Source organism: Marmota monax, unplaced genomic scaffold (genome assembly GCF_021218885.2).
Source record: "Marmota monax isolate L192 unplaced genomic scaffold, Marmota_monax_Labrador192_F-V1.1 WCK01_AAM20220418_F8-fsc00315, whole genome shotgun sequence".
Classification (NCBI taxonomy): Eukaryota; Metazoa; Chordata; class Mammalia; order Rodentia; family Sciuridae; genus Marmota; species Marmota monax.
This window is the reverse complement of record NW_026692798.1, coordinates 975590-998246: the sequence shown is the minus strand read 5'-3', so window position 1 is coordinate 998246 and position 22657 is coordinate 975590. Positions and strand designations below refer to the sequence as shown.

At 38.2% G+C, this 22657-nt stretch overlaps 2 protein-coding genes across 2 annotated transcripts; one reads left to right on the top strand and one right to left on the bottom strand.

The window, feature by feature from the left end:
- Positions 1-1624: 1624 nt before the first annotated feature.
- LOC124095100 (protein FAM204A-like) lies at positions 1625-3496 on the bottom strand. Its single transcript, XM_046448209.2, has one exon. It carries the CDS (start codon positions 3095-3097, stop codon positions 2396-2398), a length of 702 nt encoding a protein of 233 aa, XP_046304165.1. The 5' UTR covers positions 3098-3496; the 3' UTR covers positions 1625-2395.
- Positions 3497-12372: 8876 nt separating this feature from the next.
- Positions 12373-18675, top strand: Apobec1 (apolipoprotein B mRNA editing enzyme catalytic subunit 1). Its single transcript, XM_046448191.2, has 5 exons — positions 12373-12409; positions 14618-14645; positions 16608-17005; positions 17864-17982; positions 18471-18675. Exons 1-5 carry the CDS (start codon positions 12394-12396, stop codon positions 18618-18620), a joined length of 711 nt encoding a protein of 236 aa, XP_046304147.1. The 5' UTR covers positions 12373-12393; the 3' UTR covers positions 18621-18675.
- The last annotated feature ends 3982 nt before the right edge of the window (positions 18676-22657 follow it).

Sequence of the window (22657 nt, the reverse complement as noted above, 5' to 3'; positions counted from 1 at the left end):
TGGTAAAGTGCATACTTAGCATGTACAAGTCCCTGGGTTTTATTTACAGTACTACAAAAGAAACAAGACAAAATATTAAAAGGATAGTGGCTTTTCCCTTCTTGCAGTAATTCTGTGGTTGGCGATTTGTTCTTCTGAATTAATTAAGTCATCTCCTGAGACCTTCTTGCAGTTATTCAGAAGAATATATACATAACCAGCTTCATGACTTTGGTACCTATATTATGCTGTTTCTCTCTCTTTCTGTGTGTGTGTGTGTGTATATTACAGGGATTGAACCCAGTGGTATGCTATCATTGAGCTACATCCTAGCCTTTTAAAACAAAATTTTTTGGGGGGTACTGGGGATTGAACTCAGGAGCACTTGGCCATTGAGCCACATCCCCAGTCCTATTTTGTATTTTATTTAGAGACAGGGTCTCACTGAGCTGCTTAGCGCCTCGCTATTGCTAAAGCTGGCTTTGAATTTGCGATTCTCCTGTCTCAGCTTCCTGAGCCGCTGGTAAAATTTTATTTAGTGACAGGGTCTAGATAAGTTGCCCAGGCTGACCTCAAACTCTCAACTGTTTCATCCTCCTGAATAGCCAGGCTACAGGAGACTCAATGTCTTAAATGTCTGTCAGGACAGTCTACTAATAGGCAGAATATGTGTCCTGTAGGTCAAGTTATATCCTGTGCTTTGGTTGTGGCAAGTAGAACTACTTATTCCAAAACATAAATAATTTTTTTTGTTTATTTCTGTGCTGGGGATTGAACCCAGGGGTGCTTAACCCCTGGGCCACATCCTGATCTTTAATTTTTTATTTTGAGACAGAGTCTTGATAAGTTGCTTAGGGCTTCACTAAATTGCTGACGCTGACTTTGAACTTGCAATCCTCCTGCCTCAGCCTCCCAAGTGCAGGCATATGACACTGTGCCCAGCTCATCTCAATGGCAGGCTTTTCTACTAATACACAAATCAGTTTAGTTTGAAATACTACCATCAATTTAATTCATTTCTATTCAGTTTGATGTTTACTGAATGCTTTTGTAGGGGAAAAGAGATTTTTTTCCCCCACTTGGTCCTAGGATTGAACCCAGAGGTGCTTAATCACTGAGCCACATCTCTAGCCCTTTTTTATTATTTTGAAATAGGGTCTTATTAAGTTGCTTAGGGCTTCTTTAAGTTGCTGAGCTAGCTTTGAACTTGTGATCCTCCTGCCTTAGCCTTCTGAGTTGCTGGGATTTCAGGTGTGTGTCACCATGCCCTGTGGGAAGAGATTTTTAAGAGATTTCTTTGCTGACCCATTGCTAGGTTCATGGCTGGGGCACTTATAACCAGAGACAGATTAACAATAGAAAAGCGTACAAATTTATTTAACTTGTGCTATAATTTGTATTTTGAGAGCCATGTGTTAAAGGCTTGGTTCCAACAATACTAAATAAATGAATCGCTAATGTAGAAGGGAGAATATGGTAACTACCATAGGCATAAACCAAATGCAAATGAGAAATGAAAACATCTTATATATGGGGCGAACAGGGGATTGAACCCAGGAACATTTTACTACTGAGATATTATTTAAAATTTTTATTTTGAGCCCTTTATTTTATTTATTTATTTATTTATTTATTTTTTAGACAATTCAAAGTTATGTTATCTTGAGTTATAATTGTCTGCTTAATATAATTTTACCACTTTCTATTCCAAGAATCATCTCACAATTTAAAGAATGACAAGGTCACGAGATATTTAGGAAAACATTTCTAGGCCGTGCTGAATTTAAACCATCCTCCAAATACTACATTCTAAAGTATTTGCACACCTTCCAATTGAAGGTTTGCAAAAATAATCAGAAGGTATGCAAAATATATCAATTGCTTTTAATATGTGACTTTGAAATATCAACTCTAGTGCCTGCAATAAAGAATAAAAAAGTTGTTTTGATGACATCAGGGTAATTAAAGTCATTTGTAAAGACAGCATCAATTGAGACTTACTTGCACTTATAATTAATCCATTATAAACAAAAGCCAATCTTAAAAACACAATTCTAGAAAAAAGTGTAGTTATGCCAAGAACAGATAGGCAAGTACAAGGACCTCACAGGCTATGCTATACCAAACACATGAAAAGCAAAATTGATTTTATACTGTAGGTCTATACAAATAAATAAATAAAATCCCATTTCTTTTCTTGTATGTATGCTTAGATTCCTTACATAAATAATAAAATGCTTCATTTCATCCACTTCAATAGAAAGAACTCCTTATGAAAAGGCTGAAAAGAGTTGATAATCAACTCCATAGTTTTATGCTTATTTTTTCTACTTCTATCAATTTCCTGATATATTTAACCTAAGTAGGAAAATCTTTTCAGTAAATTTCTGCAAGTGTCTTGAAGAACTCTGACAAATTACATATATCCCATGTTGCTTTTGGTTTCCCATCTCTTCTTTGCTTCAAATCCCCACGCAAGTTTCTTCTTTTTTCGAGCAGCCAGAGAGTTTTCAGCCTCCTTTTTGGCTTTTACAAACTTGTGACAGGCAATTGCTTTGGCAATTTTTACACCAAGCTCTCGAGTAGCAAGCTGGTTGCTGAGTTCTTCAGCTTTCTCAACATCCCATTCCTCCACAGCCTGGTCTATCCTCTTTTCAAGACCTGACTTTTCAACTTTTTTCTTTTTAACAGGGGGTTCAAATCTATCATTGGCTCCAAAGTACTGAGTAAGCTCCTTCCATTGGGTTTCATTTAAAGGCTGTTCACTATGAGATTCTTTTTCATTCTTCAATTTATCTTTTCTGGAGCGTTTTCTCTTTTTCCCTCTGAATCTTGAGGTTGAGATTTTCTGTTCAGAATGGTTTTTATGCAATTCTTGAAATTTATTCCACAAATTTAAGGGAATTCCAGAAGGGCATTCTTTATATGCATCTGTATTGGCCTCTGTTTCTGTTTTTGGTCCATCTGCTGGGAAACTTGAGATTTCTGTGTCTCTATTAGTCCCATCCTCTTTATTTTCCTGTAAGTCGAGTTCAGACTTCTCCAGCGTGGCTTCATCTTCAGAATTTGACTCAACATCACTTTCATTTAGGCCAGGAGGCAGCAGTCCACTCCACATCTTTTCTTAGGGTTGGAGACAGCACGGAGCTCCGCGGGCTCACGGACGGCGGTGTCACGGCCAGGTCCCCAAGCCGGCAGAACCCGGTCCGGGCATGGAACTGACCGCCGCGGGCTCCGGCGCCCAAATCCAGCCTGCCGGCGTTCGCACTACCTGGCGCTGTTTTCCGGGACACTGCAGTGTAAATAGGAGCCTGCCTCCTCCTCCGAAAGCCCCCTCACCCCTTCTCACTTTGGCCCGTCTGGGACCGAGAAACGCACTAACAGGCTGAGGAAGGCGCCGCAATGACCCCGCCAGGGCTCCCGTGGGCCTGTTCCAGGTGCCCCGGGCAAGGAACCGTCGGGCCGCAGAGCCTGGCTCCTCCGCTGCCCTCCCGCGGCCCTCTCGGACCCGTCGCCGCAGAGCCCGAGACAGCCAGGAACCAGCCCAGCGATGAGCCCTACTCACCGGTCAGGAAGCGGCTGCCCGGCGTCCATCTTAAGACCCCCCCCCCTTTATTTTATTTTGATACAGGATCTCACTAAGTTGCTGAAGGTCTCATTAAGTTCAAGACTGGCTTCAAACTTGTGGTCCTACTGCCTCATCTTCCCAAGTAGCTGGTATACAAGCATGTGCCACTGTACTAGGCTAATCTATCTAAATAAAAGAAGTGCTGTTTTAATATTATACTCAGTGATGGTAGGAATTTTGATAGAGAAAGATGGGAGCTCCCAGTTAAAGAATTTTAGGCTTGTGAAAAGGCAAAGGTAGAAAGGAAATAGATGGTAGAAATTGAAGACCTGAGGAGTTTTAGAGATTTATGTAGTGCGGGCTGACTCTGCTAATTGTATTGCTTTTCTGCCCTCTGCTGATCAAAACAGGGAAGAGCAAGCTGGATATGCTGGCCTCAGTCTGTAGGCCCAGATACTCAGGCAGGAGTGCTAGAGTACAGGAATTTCAGGACAGTTTAGGCAGCACAGGGAGAAAAACTCATCTCAAAAAACAAAACAGAGGAGGTGTAGCTCAGTTGTAGAGCACTTAACTAGCATGTGTGAAGCCTTGGGTTCTGTCTCAGCACCACAAAGCAAAACATAAAACAAATAGGGAAGAACAAATCTATTAAAACATAAGTGGTTCATTATATCTCAGGAATCCAAGGATCTATTGATATTCTGAGGATCTGATAAAACATATTGACTGTTCATCAGGAAATAATGCATACACTATTTTGCATAGAATTTTTCAGTTGCTTCATGGAAAACTACCACTGAGTATATCCAGCTCATCTTATTTTTTAATTTTGGGAGAAGGTCCTGATAAATTGCCCAGACTTGCCTTGAGCTCTTGCCTCAGCCTCCTAAGTAACTGAGATTATAAGCATGAGCCATTGTGCCCAATCTTTCATTCCTTTGTTTTTTTATAGCAGATTAATATTCCATTGTATGGGCATACTACCATATATTTATCCACTTATCCAATGATGGACATTTGGGCTCTTTCTAACATTTGGGCTCTTATCAATGGTCATGTTATGAACATTCATGTACAGTGAATATGTTTTCAGCTTTCTTAGAATTGCCAGATTGTATGGGCACTTTTTTTAAAATTTATTTTTTATTCTATTTGTTATATATGACAGCAGAATGCATTACAATTCACATTACACATATACAACACAATTTTCATCTCTGTACAAAAAGAAGAGTTACACAATTTGTGTCTTCATACATGTACTCAGGGTAATGATGTCCATCTCATTCCACAGTCTTTTCTAGCCCCATGCCCGCTCCCTTTTCCTTCCACCCCTTTTCCCTAACTAGAGTTCATTTAATCCTTCCATGTTCCACCTTCACAACCCATTATGAACAGCATCCTTAAATCAGAGAAAATATTTGGCATTTGTTCTTTGGGGATTGGCTAACTTCAGTTAGCATTATATTCTCTAACTCCATTCACTTAACCTGCAAATGCCATGATTTTATTCTCTTTTAATGCTGAGTAATATTCCATTGTGTGTATATATACCACATTTTCTTTATTCATTCATCTACTGAAGGGCATCTAGGTTGGTTCCACAGTTCAGATATTGTAAATTGTGCTGCAGTAAACATTGATGTGGCTGTGTCCCTTTTTTTAAGTTCTTTGGGTATAGACCAAGGAATGGGATAGCTGGGTCAAATGGTAGTTTCATTCTGTATGGGTGCTTTTTTTGAAATTTTAAAAATTCATTTGTTCTAATCAGTTTCACATGACAGCAGAATGCTCTTCGATTTATAGTATACAAATAGAGCACAATTTTTCACTTCTCTGGTTGTACATGAAGTAGGATAACACATTTGTGCAATCATACAGGTAGGTACCTAGAGTAATGATGTCCATCTCATTCCACCCTCTTTCCTATCACCATGCCTCACTCCCTCCCTGACCTTTTTCCCAATCCAAAGTTCCCCCACTCATCCCATGCCCCACACCCTGCCATTATAGATTAGCATCCACTTATCAGAGAAAACATTCAACCTTTGTTTTTTTGGGGATTAGCTTACTTTGTTTGGCATGATATTCTCCAACTCCATCCATTTACCTGAAAATGCCATAATTTTATTTCTGAGTAATATTCTATTGTTTATATATACCACAGTTGCTTTATCCATTCATCTATTGAAGGGCATCTAGGTTGGTTCCATAGTTTAGCTATTGTGAATCATGCTGCTATAAACATTGATGTGGCTGTGTCACTGTAGCATGCTGTTTTTAAGTCCTCTGGGTATAGACCAAGGAGTGGGATAGCTGGGTCAAAAGGTGGTTCCATTCCAAGTTTTTTTTTGTTACTGGGGATTGAACTCAGGGGCACCCAACCACTGAGGCATATCCCCAGCCCTATTTTGTATTTTATTTAGAGACAGGATCTCACTGAGTTGCTTAGCACCTTGCTTTTGCTGAGACTGGCTTTAAACTCACAATTCTCCTGCCTCAGCTGCCTGAACCATTAGGATTTCAGGTGTGCGCTACCATGTCCAGCTGTATGAGTCCTTTAACTTAACTTTTTGAAAAACAAACTTTTTTTCCTAGCAGTTGAACCATTTTACAATTTTAACAGCAACATGAGGATTTCAATTTTTTTTTTTTTTTTGGTACTAGGGATCAATCCCAGGAATATTCTAACTTTGAGCTACATCCTCAGCTCTTTTCATTTTATTTTGAGATGGGGTTTCACTGATTGCAATTCTGAATTTGCAATTCTCCTGACTCAGCCTCCTGATGGAGTACTAGCATGCACCACAGTGCATAATTTAAGGTTTCAGTTTTTCAGTATCCACAACAATGCTGGTTATTGTCAGTTTGTGTGGTGCTGGGATTTAACCCATGACCTTGCAAATGCTAAGCAAGCACTTACCTGTGAGCAACAACCCCAGGCCCCTTTTTCTGTTTTTGGTAGTTGGGATTGAATTTGAGCACTTAATCACTGAGCCAAATCTCCAGCCCTTTTAAATTTTTATTTTGAGACAGAGTCTTGCTAAATTGCTTAGGACCTTGCCAAATTGCAGAAGCTGGCCTCAAACTTGCATTCCTCCTCCCTTAGCTTCTAGAGCTGCTGGGATTACAGGTATGTGCCACCACGCCAGGCAATATAGTCCTACTGGACACAGTACCTCATGCCTGTAATCACAGAAACACTGGAGGTTGATTTAGGAGAATGGCAATATCAAGACCAGTCTCTACAGTTTAGTAAGGCCCTCAGCAATTTAAAGAGACCCTATCTTAAAAAAAAAAAAATACTGAGGATATATGTCAGTGGTAAATCACCATGGGTTCAATACCAAGGTACCAAGAAAACTGAAAAATTTTTTTAAATTAGTATTTTTTATTTTTTTAAAGAGACAGAGAGAGAGAAAAATTTTTTTTTAATAATTCTTTTTCAGTTTTCAGTGGACACAACATCTTTATTTTATTTTTATGTGGGGCTGAGAGTTGAACCCAGCACCCCGCGCATGCCAGGCGAGCACGCTACCGCTTGAGCCACATCCCCAGCCCTAAAAATTATTTTTTTAACAGTTAATAACATTGAGCTCTTTCTGTGTACTTATGCTCTATTTATATATAAATATATAGTCTTTGGGGATATATCTATTCAAATACTTTGCCTATTTTAGTTTTTATTTACTTATCTGTTTTATTTTTTGGTATTGAGAATTGAACTGAGGGATGTTTTACCACTGAGCTACATCCCAGTTCTTTTTATTTTTCATTTTGACACAAGGTCTTGCTAAGTTGACGAGGCTTGCCTTGAACTTGAGGTTCTCCTGCTTCAGCCTCTGGAATTGCTGGGATTACAGGTGTGCCCAACTCTTTTTTCACTTACTTGATGCTGTCTTTGTCTTACAATTGTTTTAAATTTTGATGAAGTTCAATTTATCTATTTGTTGTTTTGTTATATAGAGTACATACAATGGAATATTATTCAGACATAAAAGGGAAAAGAAATCCTTATGCTGGTGGTGTAGCTTAGTGGTAGAACATTTTCCTAACATGTAGGAGACCCTAGGTTCAAACCTCTGAAGGAAAAAAAAAAAAAAGAAAAAAGAAAAAGAAAAGAAAAAAGAAAAAGAAAAGAAAAATCTGAAGGAAATACAATATAATGCTATAATGTAAGTGAATCTTGAGGAAATCATACTAGGTGAAATAACAGTCACAGAGAGACAAATTTTGCATGATTCTACTTAGTTAAGGTATTCAGTGTAGTTGAATTCATAGAAGCAGAAAGTAGAATGCTGATGGGGGGATGAGGAAATGGGTAATTTTTTTTTTTAAACACATGTTGAGTTTCAATTTGCCAGTAGGAAAAAGTTTTGGAGATCAGTTATTCAACAATATGAATATTAACACTACTAAACAGTATACTCAAAATGGTTAAGATGGTAAATGTTGTGTTATATATTTCTACCACAATTAAAAACATAGTCATGGGTTGGGGATACAGCTCAGTTGGTAGAGAGTTTGCCTAACATGCACAAGGCCCTGGATTCAATCCCCAGCATCACCACCAAAAAAAAAAAAAAAAAAAAAAAATGATGTGGCTCAGTGGTAGAGCACTTGCCTAGCATGCATAGACCCTGGGTTCAATTCCCAATACCACAAAAAAGAAAAGAAAAAGTGAACTTAATTAACCACAAATGTGTGAGTTTCTGTGTAAAGGAGGGAAATATCCTCATTATCTTTGAGTTGACAGTTATTTCATAAACAAAAACACCAACCATGGGGCTTGGAGTGGTAGAATGTTTGTCTAACATGCATGAGTCTCTGACATCCCCAAGACTACAAAAATAAAATAAAATTTTCCAGGTGTGGGGACACATGCCTATAATCCCAGTGACTTGGGAGGCTGAGGCACAAGGACCACAAGTTCAAGGCTAGCCTCACCAATTTAGTGAGTCCTTAAGCAATTTAGTGAGAACCTGTCTCAAAAGGAAAAATAAAAGGGCTGGGTATGTGGCTCAGTGGTAAAGAACCCCTGGGTTTAATCCTCAGTACCAAATAATAATAAATAAATAAAGTAAAATTTTAAAAAATGGAAAAAGTAGCCAGGTAGGAGAACTGTTTGAACCCAGAAGTTCAGGACCAGCCTGGGCAACACAGCGTGACCTCCAACTCAAAAACCAAATAGACTGGTGCAGTGGTACACACCTGTAATTCCAGGAAGTGACTCAGGAGGCTTGGCAGAGGATCTTAAATTCAAGGCCAGCCTGGGGCAACTTGGTGAGACTTTGTTGCAAAATAAAAAAACAAAAAGGGGGCTGGTGTCCTGGCTCATGGTAGAGCGCCTGCCTAGCATATGGGAAGTACTGGGTTTGATCTCAGCACTGCATATAAATAAATAAAATAAAGGGTTGACAACTAAAAAATATTTTCAAAAAATAAAAAGGACTGGGGTTGTAGCTCAGTGGTAAAACACCCCTTGATTCGATCCCCAGTACCAAAACAAAAAACGAAGTAAAGCACTAGTGATATATATTTAAAAAAAAGTCAAATTGATAAATTGAGCTTCACTAAAAGTTCATTAAATTTCTGCTTATCAAAAAACAACATTAAACCAGACACGGTGGCGGCATGCCTGTAATCCCAACGACTCGGGAGGCAGAGTCAGGAGGATCACAAATTCAAAGCCAGCCTCAGCAACTCGGTGAGGTACTTTGCAACTCAGTTAGACTCTGTCTCTAAATAAAATACAAAAAAAAAAAAGTTAGGAAATAAAAGACTGAAGGAAATATATACACAGATACAGCAAGATTGAAATCCCCAGTATCTAAAGAACTGTGATATTCAGGAGACACACACACAAAAAAAATCAGAGCCTGGAGTGACAAGTGATGATGCATACCTGTAATCCCAGTGACTTGGAGGCTGAGAGGAAGGAGGATCTCAAGTTTGAGGTCAGCCTCAGCAACAGGTCAGCCTCAGCAACTTAGTAGTGCCCAAAGCAACTTAGTGAGACCCTGTCTCAAAATGAAATATAAAAAGGACTGGGGGTGCCATTCAGTGGTAAAGTGTCCCTGGGTTCAGTCTTCAGTACCCCAACCCACAAAATTTAAAAACATTAGAAAATGGCCAGAGCAGTTTAACCAACTTTAAAAAAAGAAGATGTAAAAATAAGTAATAAACACATAAAAAGATGCTCAACATGAGTTCACCAGGAAAATGTAAAGTAAAATCATAATTAGATCGCTAAGTGTCAATGAGGAATTTTCATGTACTCCTGGTTGGAATATGAACTGGTATAACAATTTGGCATTTTCTTAAAAGCTAAATGTAGGGCTGGGGATGTGGCTCAAGTGGTAGCACGCTCACCTGGCATGCATGCAGCCCGGGTTTGATCCTCAGCATCACATACAAACAAAGATGTTGTGTCTGCCGAAAACTAGAAAATAAATATTAAAATTCTCTCTCAAAAAAAAAAAAAAGCTAAATGTATACATAGTTATTTGATCCAGCAGTTCCACTTCTACGTATTAACCCAAGAGAAAGAAAAAGTAATATACATTGACACAAAGAGTTGTACACAGATGTTCACAGCAGCTTTGTTCATGAAAATCTAGAAGTTGGAAATAACCCAAAGACTATCAGTAGGTGAAATGAATAAACAAACTATAGCATGCACAATAAAATGGAATACTACTTAGCACTAAAAGAAAATGAACCATTGATATACTTAATCACCTGGATCAAATTTATAGACAAGCTGAGCAAAAGAAGCAAAGACAAAAGCAAACATATGGCTGGACATGTGGGAGGCTGAGGTAGGCGGATTGCAAGTTTACGCCTGGAATTTAGTGAGACTCTGTCTCAAAATAAGAGATAAAAAGGGCTGGGAATATAGTTCAGTGATAGAGTGCCCTATGCGTGAACACTCCTCAGTACTGAAAAAAAAAGATCAGTGTATACATTGTATGATTCCATTTGTATGAAATTCTAGATTAGTCAAGACGAATTTACAGTGACAGAAAGATCAGCGATTCCCTGGGCCTAGGAGTAGGAGGGTTGACTGCAACAGACACAGATAATTTGGGGGGCGGGCAATAGGAATTTTAAATATCTTGATTGTGGAATAATTACATATATCTCCAAACTCACATGGATCTCCCTGGGCTAAAATCAGGGGTCATAGGCCAGTGTTCCTTCTGGAGATTCTAAGGGAGAATCCATTTCCTTGCCTTTTTCAGCTCCAAGAGGCTGCCTAATTCCTTGTATCATGGGCCCCTTCAAGGCAGCAATCAATCACTCAGATCTCTGCTACTGTCTTCATAATTCCTTCTCTGTTTCTGCTCACCCCACCTGGATCAGAATAATCTCTCTAAGACCCTTAAGTGTCCATTTGCAAAGAATTTTTTTGTAAGGGAAAATAACATTCTTATAGATTCCAAGGATTGGGACATAGACATCTTTATTGGGGGTGGATATTACCTTACCTTAAGACTACCATTATTCTACATTTGCCTAACGTGGTAAAATTTGGCCTCTGAAGGACCTTTATTTATGATATGGAGTTTCTGGCCTTTCTTCAAATGCTCATCTGCCACTGTGGAAATAACTGCTTTATCTTGTGAAAGCTCCTGCTTGTCTTTTTTTTTTTTAATATTTATTCTTAGGTTTTAGATGGACACAATACCTTTATATTTATGTGATGCTGAGGATCGAACACAGTGCCTCATGCATGCTAGGCGAGCGCTCTGCCACTGAGCCACAACCCCAGGCCCCTCCTGCTTGTCTTTCAAAATTAAACCTTTTTTTTTTAAATCTAGGGGTTCAACCCATGGGCCTCATGAATGTTAAGCAAGTGTTCTGCCACTGGACTGACTTCATCCCCAGCCCTTTTTATTTTATTTTGAGACAGGATCTCACTAAATTGCCCAGATAGTTCTTGAATTTAGGATCTCCTGACTCAGCTTCCTGACTAGCTAGTATTACAGACATGAACAACTCACCACCCTCCACACTAAATCTTTTGTTTAAGGTATAGTTTTAAGATTCATGGGTCCTTGAGATTCAAGGTTCTGAGGCTCAGTAAGAGGGAGACTTAATTCTTGAGACCTCAGTTCAGGGAGTGAATGCTGAGATCCAGAAATGTAGTCATTTGAACTTGGTGCAGGCAACAGAACACAGCAGAAATAAGGAAGCATACTATATATATTTTTGTTCAAGAGGAATAACAAAGCAGGAATGAATTAGCTTCAAGGTGGGGGCCAGAGTGCCACAGAGCTATACACTGATTATCTGACTCAGAGGCCAAGGTCCTTTTGATTTTGCATCTTACTGTATGTACCCTTTCCTTTCCAACAGGGATTTGGGGCAAAGGGCAAAATGAGAGGAAGTAATACATAATGTTCTCACCAGATAATACTGAAAACTTTCAGGTTATAAAAAACAGTTTAATTCTCTCACCTTTCTATTTTCTCTCTTCACTGCATTAAAGAATGATGTGTCGATCTTACTTTAATTCAAAGGAAAGAGAATACTTTCTAAATGCAGATGTCATCAGAAAGGAACTTTAAAATTTAGTGCTCCCAATGATCTACTCTGCAGGGTTAACGTTATTTGCATCATAGGCTTTCTTATCAACAAAGGTGCAAATCCCCATACTAACTTCCCTCTGCTGCCAGGTTGTCTAGTCTAGATGCCCAATGACTCCCTGAAACTCAGAAATGAGTCATTCTCTAAGTCTGTGGCAGTGGGCACACCTGAAGAAACAAAGTTCAGGTATATTACTGGCAGAAGCAGTGAGCACAAGACAAGCTCTAGAGGAAGGAGTCCAGAGACAGAGCAGCATGACTTCTGAGAAAGGTAAAATGGATTCAGGGATCTGGCGAAGACCATATTCTTTTATTTCTTTTTGAGTCAGAGTCTCACTATGTTGCCCAGACTGTCCAGGACTCCTGGGTTCAAGTAATTCTCCTGCCTCAGCTTCCCAAGCAGCTGGGATTGTAGATACACACCCCTTTTCCCAGCCTGGGTCTATCTTCTTGAGCAGTGTAAAATTATATGTGTATGTGACCTGCTTGTGCATGCGTCTTTGGGCATTTTTCAACTTTCCTGTTATTGATTAATATATAAATATTACCCTTAAACAAGATATATTACTATTATAATGAATTATTTATGACTCCAAATGATTATGATTAAATGACACTAAGTGACATTTACTAAGTGCTGGTTTCATCATTAAAAAAAAAATTAAGGGGCCTGGGTAGCTCAGTGATAGAGTGCTTGTCTAGAATGTGCAAGGCCCTTTTTGTAATCCCCAGTACCATATACACACAAAAAAATAAGTAAAATTATAACTTTCGAATTAATAGAACAGAAGCAATAGCACAAGGCCAATGTGCTAATTGACAAATGAATTGACAATGATTAATTGAAGTTAATGAGCAGTTACTTGAGTTAGAAAAATTCATAAGGAAAGACACCTCAGATGTATAAAAAGATGATGTCAGATGAAGTGGGTTGGAGCTGGATATTAAGAGGGTAGAATTTGGATTGCAAGAAAGAGGAGTTCCTTGTTGTTTGAATCATATTGAAAAAAAATGATTTTAAGAGACTTTACAACGATCTTTGTTTAGAATATAATGAAGAAACTGGTTAAGCTAGAAGAGAATTGATGGAAATAATCTGCAGTAAGACTAGAAAGCATATTGAAGTGTTATTATAATTTGAATGCCAGGTTTAAAAAAATGGAGGTTTATCTTTTTGTTAAAAAATCTTCAGAGAATTTCTGAATTTCATAGAGATATGACTAAAATAGTGCTTTAGAAACATTTACTTAGTACCTGGTGGATTTCAGGTTGGAAGCAGAAAAGACTGGAGTAAGGAGATCAATTAGAAGACTAATGCAATAGTGTACTGTGTGGTAGGGCAGGGAGTCTGAGACATCAGTTTGGAGTTTAAGTAACAATGTATTTATTTATTTATTTTAGTTGTTGATGGACCTTTACTTAATTTATTTATTTGTATGTGGTGCTGAGAATTAAACCCAGTACCTCTCACAGAGAGGCAAGCGCTCTACCACTGAGTACAACCCCAGCCTAAGTAAGAATGTATTTTTTTCTGCCTCTATTAAAATTATATTTTAAGTAACATATGGAGGGGACAAAGTAGGGGGAAACCAAACACCTTATTTAACTGAAATGTTTGCTTCTGGGCATTTGGCATGCCTATAATCTAAGCAATGAGAAATGAGGCAGGAAGATCACAAGCTTGAGGCCACCCAAGCAATTTAGTGAGACCCTATCTCAAAATTAAAAATTAAAAGATCCGAGGATATGGTTCAGTGGTAGAGCACTCCTGGTTTCATTCTCCAGAACGACATATACAAAATAGTAATAAAAATAATAATAATTTTAAAAAAATCTGGATACCTTGTCTTGACTTTCCTATATGTATATTTAAATATTCTGGTAGGAAAATATATCTGGGTAGTTTTAATTTGCATTTCCCTACCAGATATCTTTGTTCCTGTATATGTGTGTGCGTGTACGTGTGTGTGTGTGCGTGTGTCTTACTGGAGATTGAAAACCTAGGGTGCTCTACCACTGTGTATAGCCCCACCCCTTTTTATTTTGATACAGGATCTCATAAATTACCCAGACTGGCCTTTAATTTGTGATTTTCCTGCTTCAGCCCCTGAGTATCTAGAATTACAAGTGTATGCCACTGAGCTGGGCTCCGTATATTTTGTTTTGTTTCTTTTCCTTTGTTGCTGGGAATCCAACCCAAGGCCTCTCAAATGCTATGTAAGTGCTCTACACTGAGCTACAATCCCAAGCTGGATTATCTGGTTTGAATTGGGCATCTGTCAAGTAGACTTCAGCAGAGACCTTAAAAATCTTGCTTTTCTTTGGTGTAATGAACTAGTTCAGTGCAATGAATCCACAAAAGAATCTTCTAAATTCATTTACAGGTATCATTTGCAGGTTTAGAAGAATAGAGCACTTTTTCTTAATAGCTCAATTTGTATTTGGGTGTTATTTGATGTAATCATCTCTTGATCAACAGGTCCTTCAACTGGTGATGCTACTCTGAGGTAAGAATAATATTGCACTCACAGTGCAATTCAATTCAATCAAGAATAAATGACAATTCAATATTTGCAGAACTACAGACTTTTTGTTGTTCCTTTCTTCTTTTAAAAATTTTATTGGTGCATTATTATTATACACGATAGTGGGACACCTTATGCCATATTTGTACATGCACATAATATAATTTGATCAGTCTCATTCCCTAGTACCTTCCCTTTCCCTCCCCAACTCCCACCTCCTGATCTATTTGTTTTTTTCTACTGAACTCCCTTCTATTATCACTATTATTATTTCAATTAGTGCATTATTATTATATATACAAATAGAATTCATTGTGATAGATTCATACATAGACATAGCAAATTTGGTAGATTTCTTTCCATAGTACTTTCCCATGCCCTCCTCTCCTCCCTGTCTTTCAATTCCCTTCTTCTACTCTATTGGCCTCCCTTCTATTTTTGTGAGATCCCTCTTTTTTTTTTTTTTAATCCATCCCTGCCCCTTTCTCCCATATGAGAGAAAACATTTGATCCTTTCTGAGTTTGGCTTATTTCACTTAATATGATGTTCTCCAGTTCCATTCATTTATCAGCAAATGACATCATTTTATTCTTTACATCATAGGTAACATTCTTCTTTTACCATGTTCCAATTCTTCCTTTCTTTGTGACTTTTCCAACTTAATTTTCTTTGAGTATTGCTTTTTCTTTTTATATCTTTGTTCCTATGTCCTTCGGTTTCATTCAAAGAAATTACTTTCCAGCTTGCTTCTCTGTTGTCTTACTATTCAACTTTTCTCATTAAATCGTATGTTTTTATAGCCCTCAGTGCAATGTTGGGGGAACTGTTTGTTACTTTGATTTCATCTTTCTATTTGATCATTTTCCAGACTTCTACAGGGAATCATCAAGGATATACCATCTCATGATGGTTGAAATGGAAGGGCTGCTCTATGAAATAACTCAATATGGCATTTCAGGGATGAGTGGGAACAATGAGGATGTAATAAACCTGTAACTTAATCGTGGCATAGAGGAGCCCTCAGCACAATCCTGAATTTTTCCTGAGTAACAGCTTTCAGACATGGAGAGTGTTAAAATCTAAAGATCATTGAGAGCATTTTTTTGTTTCTTTCTTACAATGAATTGGCATACAGAATTCTAAAGTGGAAGACTCTTGAGGCTAAACTGCTCTTTTCTCAGACTTCACTGCAGAATTTGTTGGCAAGAAGATTCTTCCAGACTTCAACACTTGCCAAAATCTGGTTAGAGGCCACAGAGAAACAGTGAAGATAAGTACTGAGACAGGACACCTCTAAGTGTGAAATAGAAAGATTAGCATATAAACTGGACCTAGTGGAGCACACCTATAAGCCCAACTACTCAAAAGGCCGAGGCAGGAGAATAAAAAAAGAAAGGAAAAAGAAAAAGAAAAAAAAAAGGAAAAATAGAGATTACTATATAGTAAAAAATCTTCAAAAGAGAAACCAGAACACACTTATGCCTAAATTCAAGACTAAAACAATGGTATTGAAAGGCAGTAGAATGAATCAGATATAACTTTCCTATGTTCATTATGAATGCACCACCCATGAAATTCCACATTATGTTCAATCACAGAATGGATCCTAATTAGAATAAATTATACTCTGTGTATGTATAATATGTCAAAATTCACTTTACTTGCATGTATATCTAAACAAAATAAAATAAAATGAAACAATAGCATTAGAGAGTAGTCATCGAATACTATGACTAGGAAAAAAAGAAATCCTTTTACTATGTTTGTGAGAGAAACTCTGATAATTCAAATGAACTTCTACAGATAACTCTGAAACCTGGAATAGAAAACTTTCAGAGATGTCATGGTTCAGATCTGCTTAATAGAAGAGGGAAGCATGAAATGATTTCTAGGATTTCATGGGACCTAGAAAAAGCAATCTAGGGCCACTTTTTATATTTCAGGAGGAGAATTGAACCCTGGGAATTTGAAGTCTTCTTTGACCCTGCAGAACTTCGCAAAGAGACCTGTATGTTCTATGAAATCAAGTGGGGCACGAGCCACAAAATCTGGAGAAACTCCAGCAAAAACACCACCAATCATGTTGAAGTGAATTTTATAGAAAAATTTACTGCGGAAAGACATTTTTGCCCATCCATCAGCTGTTCCATCACCTGGTTCTTGTCCTGGAGTCCTTGTTGGGAATGTTCCAAGGCTATCAGAGAATTTTTGAGTCAACATCCTAATATGACTCTGGTTATTTATACAGCACGGCTTTTTCAGCACATGGATCAGCAAAATCGGCAAGGACTTAGGGACCTCATTAACAGTGGTGTAACTGTCCAGATTATGACAGTCTCAGGTAACAACAGTAAACAGAATCATAAGTGTTTATAAAGACTGTGGTGATAGATCTCTTTGGAGGCCAAGTTGATTATTCTAGGCTGCAAGTCTCAGGAGTGAGAGTCCAAAATAATGTGAGAAAGAACCAGGTCTAACTTTTTCTACTCTTGCTACCACCGTTTTGGTAGTAATAGAGATTGAACTCAGGGGTATTCTACTACACATCCCTAGTCATTTTTATTTTTTATTTTGAGATAGGGTCTCACTAAATTGCTAAGGATCTCACTTAAATTGCTAAGGCTGGCCTCGAATTTGCAATCCTCCTGCCTCTCAGCTCCTGAGTTGCTGGGATTATAGATCGGCCCCATCACACCCTGCAATGAATTGTTCTTTTTAGTAGAGTCCATCGCCAGCAACAATTAGACCAGAGCCTTAACAGATAGTGTGCTTTTCTTCCCCACTTCTTTTTCTTCTTCCTTTTTTTTTTTTTTTTTTGGTGCTGTGGACTGAACCCAGGGCCTCATACATGCTAAGCATGTGCTTTACCACTGAGCTATACCACAGCTATAGTATACTTTTTTTCTTTTTGTACCAGGAATTGAACCCAGGGGTGCTTAGCCACTGAGTCACATTTCCATATCCTTTTGTTTTTAATTTTGAGACAGGGTTTCACTAAGTTGCTCAGGATCTCACTAAATTGCTGAGGTTGGTCTCTAACGTGTGATCCTCCTGCTTCAGCCTCCTGAGTCACTAGGATTACAGGCATGTGCCACCAACACCTGGTTATAATATATGGTTTTTCTTTTTTTTAAATTGGAGCTCTTTAACTAATTTGCCATTGTGTTTGTTAAATGAACCATGATTTGTATCTCCTTAGAGTATTGTTACTGCTGGAGGAATTTTGTCAACTACCCACCTAAGGAAGAAACTCACTGGCCCAAATACCAGCCTCTCTTGATGATGCTCTATGCACTGGAACTCCACTGCATCATTCTAGTGAGTTGCTTTAACCCATTACTTTCCATCATCCAAAGATTCTGATACCAAAAGAAGCATCTTTTGTCCAACTTCTTTCCTGAGAATTTTGACACAAACTCTTCTCACCACCGTTTTGCCATTTATACTGAGATTTAGTTATTAAACTAGTTGACTCATCTTTAGAAAATATGAGACTAAGATAATCCCTTTGTGAGAAATAAGGAGGGAGAAGGGAATAGTCTAAGATGCATGTGCGCTCCACGTTAATTCCATTTAATCATCATTGTTATTGTTGTCATTCCCTCACATGCTGGCTCCACAGGGTTTCAGATTGTTTTCTTTCCCATAGGGTGTATGTCATTCTATTGCAGAAATGTGAGTGTCTCATTTGGATTCTTGAAAGTAGTTCAATGATCTTCCAATTGACTTTTTAAAATATACATGGTAATAATAGTATTAATTAAAATGTTTATCATAAGGATAAAATATAATCCTTTTTATTCCAGAGTCTTCCACCTTGCTTAAAGATTTCCAGAAGATGTCAAAAGCAGCTTACATTTTTCAGCCTTACTCTTCAAAATTGCCATTACCAGACGATTCCACCCCATATCCTTTTATCTACAGGGCTGATACAGCCTTCTGTGACTTGGAGATGAATAAGTTATTCCTGTATGTACTATTTTAAGAACAAGTGGGGCTGGGGATGTGGCTCAAGCGGTAACAAATTCGCCTGGCATGCGTGGGGCGCTGGGTTTGATCCTCAGCACCACATAAAAATAAAATAAAGATGTTGTGTCCACTGAAAACTAAAAAATAAATATTAAAAAATTCTCTCTCTCTCTCTTAAAAAAAAAAAAAAAAGAACAAGCAATGGTGACCCACCAAGAAATGAGTGCCATTAAAAATCTAGAAAAAAATAAAAAAAGAGAAAAAAAAGAATCTAGAAATTGGGGCTGGGTATGAATCTTAGTGGCAAAGCACTTGCTTGGCATATACAAGGCTCTGGGCTTGATGTGCAGCACTGGAAAAAAGAAAATAGAGAAGAATCCAGAAATGTTCAGAAGCAGCATTATCATGTATTGTGCAACTTCCTGCCATATTCCCAATTACCCTATAACTTCACATCTTGTGTTTTAAACTTTGTATCTTAAAACAATAAATATTTATTGTCACGATTTCTGAGTCAGGAATTCAAGAGTGTGTGTGGTTGGCTTAGGGGTCTCCCAAGAAGGTGCAGTCAAGGTGTGAGCCAGGACTGGAGTCATTTGCAGGCCTCACTGAGGTTAGAGAAGGTGCTTCCTAGATGGCACACTTATGTTGCTGACACATTGGTGCCGGTAGTAGGTGGAAAATCTCAGCTTCTTGCCATGTAGTTCTCTCCATAGAGCTGCTTGAACAACCTTGTGATGTGGCAGCTGGTTTCCTACAGAACAAATGGTGGTCTAAGAGAAAGCAAGGTGGAGCTATCCATGTCTTTAATAATTTAATCTTAGAATTACACCCTTTTTTTTTTAATTGGTCACACAGGCCAACAATGATTCAGTGCTGGAGAGAATTTGAACTTCAGAAAGTGAAACTCATTAGAAGACATCTTGGGTTTTCCTATAGGGGACATTTTCTGTACTTTGAGAACAAATAATTAAATGGATCCAACTTCTTACACATAGCTAAGGGGAAACAAAGGGCAAAGTAGCATATTTTTTTCTTTTTGCACCAGAACATCTGAATCAAAACACAGTTTAACAAATGATTTTTATCAGAATTTATTGGATGATTTACAGTTATAATAACCTCAAAATTTGAGTAGATTAACAACAACCAAAAGATTTATTTCTTGTTTTCATTGCGGTCTAATGTGAGTTGGATAGAAATGTGGGGTCTTGGAATTCACTTATTGAATTCTGTACTTTCAGCCAACAGGGAATAGGCTGGGGAACATTAAAATAGTGTAAAAGAATAAAAAAAAATAGTGTAAAAGAGTATGTTTAGGATCAACAACTGACAAACACCGTTTCTGGCCCCATTCCTCTGACCAAAAATCTGTCATGAAGCCCCACCTAACTATAAAGGAGGCTGAGAAACAAAGCCGTGCTGCTGCCTAGAAAGAAATAAAAAAGCGATTCAGAGAACAGAGTGCCTGCCATGTTGAAGAAACTAGGAAGCTGCTGAGACCTAGACATTGTGCAACTTGGCCAGGCCCAGAAAGGAAATACCCTGACAGAAAAGGGACTAAAACTCAGTGTGCTTTTATTCCTCTGAGGCATTCAAGATATGCAGGAACCAGCATATCATGGACTTGATAATGGAGTCAGATAAGCTCAGTCATTTGCCTGACGAGCCCTTTCTGGGTTGGTCTGGCAGTCTCTTTTTAAAAAGGGCTAGGAATATGAAACTGTCCATAAGAAAGCTATGTTTTTTGTTTTTTTTAAAACTTTTGTGAAAGATACACTTTGCCCATTGCTCTTACAAAAAAAAAATTGTTTTAGGAAAAATTTTCAAAGACAGAAAAAAACTTTACAAAGACAGGATACAGTTTCTCACATGAAATGGTATATTTCCTTTATTATGTAAGACAAAAAACAATGTTGGGCTGGGATAGTGGCTCAGGGTAGAGGGCTGGCCTAGCACCGGCCGGGACCTGGGTTCAATTCTCAGCACCACATTTACAAAAAAAAAAAAAGATTCTCTCTCTCTCTCTCTCTCTTAAAAAAAATCAATGTAAATCATTATTTTTCAATTTTTATTTATTTATCTTTCAGTAGTGTTGAGGATCAAATCCAGGACCTTGTGCATGCTAAATAAAAAGTTCTACTTCTGAGCTACATCCCCAGCCTCAAACCTTTTTTTTTTTTTTTTTTTTTTTTTTACAGTGTTGGGGATTAAACCCAAGGCATTGCACATGCAAAACAAGTATTCTACCAACTGAGCTACATCGCCAGCCCCTCAAACCATTATATTTTAAAAATCTAATTCGTTTGGTTTTGAGGAAGCCAAGAGCTAAGTTTGTTTTCGCTTCTGGTGCTGAGGACTGAACCTAGGGCCTTGAACAAGCATTCTACCATTGAGCTATACCCCCATCTTGAGGGAGGCCAGACTGGGGATGTAGCTCAGAGAGCTTGCCTAGCAAGTATGAGATCCTGGGTTCAATCCCCAGCATGACACATGTGTAAACACACACAAAATGTGAATGATAAGCAATACAGGAACTATGGGAGAAATAAAGTTATGAAACAATATTAGAAGGATCTAAAAATTGAAATAGATAATATATCAAATAATTCTATAATGGTGGTCATAACATTTCTAGAAGGATAATCTGGGTTGACCCTTAACTAATCTCTGAAGAAGGTACAAATGTTTTCAATCTTTTTAACTTTCCTCCTGCTGAAACATACTCATTCTTTATCTCTGGTGCTTTTAAATGAAAGTTTTTTCATATCTACAATTTTTTTTTATACTAGGGATTTAACCCAGGGGCACTTTACCACTGAGACACATCCGTGGCCCTTTTTATTTTTATTTTGAGACAAGATCTCACTAAGTTGTTAAGACTGGACTCAAATTTATAATCATTTTGTCTCAGCCTCCCAAATTGCTGGGATTACAGGCATTCACCACCATGATGTCTGTATTATTTTCCCTGCCCCCAACCTTCCCTTATTCTAGGGATTGAACCCAGGGGTGCTCTATAAGGCTACAGCCCCAGACTTTTAATTTTTTTTATTTTGAGACAGGGTCTCACTAAATGCTGAGGCTGGTGTCAAACCTGAGACCCTCTTGCCTCAACCTCCAAAATCGCAGGGATTACAGACATGTGCCACCATGCCTGGCCTCACATCTACTACTCCCCCCAACCCAGTATTCCATCTCACAGCTCAGCTTTATACTAAGTCCAGTAGACTTGCTGTTTTGGCCTTTATATTCTTAGCACATTAGTAACTACTATAAGACCACCTGTGTACAGCAATCACTTAATAAATGATGAAAAATTGAATTATTTAAGCTTGACATGGTGGCACACACCTGTAATCCAAACTACTTGGGAGGCTATGGCAAGATCATGAATTTGAGGCTAGCCTTGGCAACTTAGTGAGATCCTGTATCAAGTTAAAAAAAAAATTTTTTTTTTAGAGGAATAGAGACATAGATAAGTGGTAGAACTCTTGCCTAATATGTGTGAGGCCCTGGGTTCAATTTTCAACACTGCAAAAGAAAAAGAATTGTTTAGAACTATTCAAACAACAATAGATAGTTCCTGCTACTTGGGAGGCTATGGTGGGAAGATCTCTTGAGTCTAGGAGTTCAAAGCCAACCCAGGCAATGAAACAAGACACCATGGGGGGGGGGGGGGAGAGAGAGAGAGAGAGAGAGAAGAGAGAGAAAACTGAAAGAATACAAGAGGCACTGTCTGTGTATAAGAAAATCTAAAAACGTTCACAGTTTTTTTTTTTAAAGGTTTTAATTTGAAAATGTCTTTAATTTTTTTTTTTAATATTTATTTTTTAGTTATCGGCGGACACAACATCTCTGTTTTGTATGTGGTGCTGAGGATCGAACCTGGGCCACACGCATGCCAGGCGAGCGCGCTACCACTTGAGCCACATCCCCAGCCCACGTTCACAATTTTGTCCCTTAAACACTAACCAGTGGGATAGGAGATTACCTGTCAAGATGGCTCAATCATTTCAAGCTG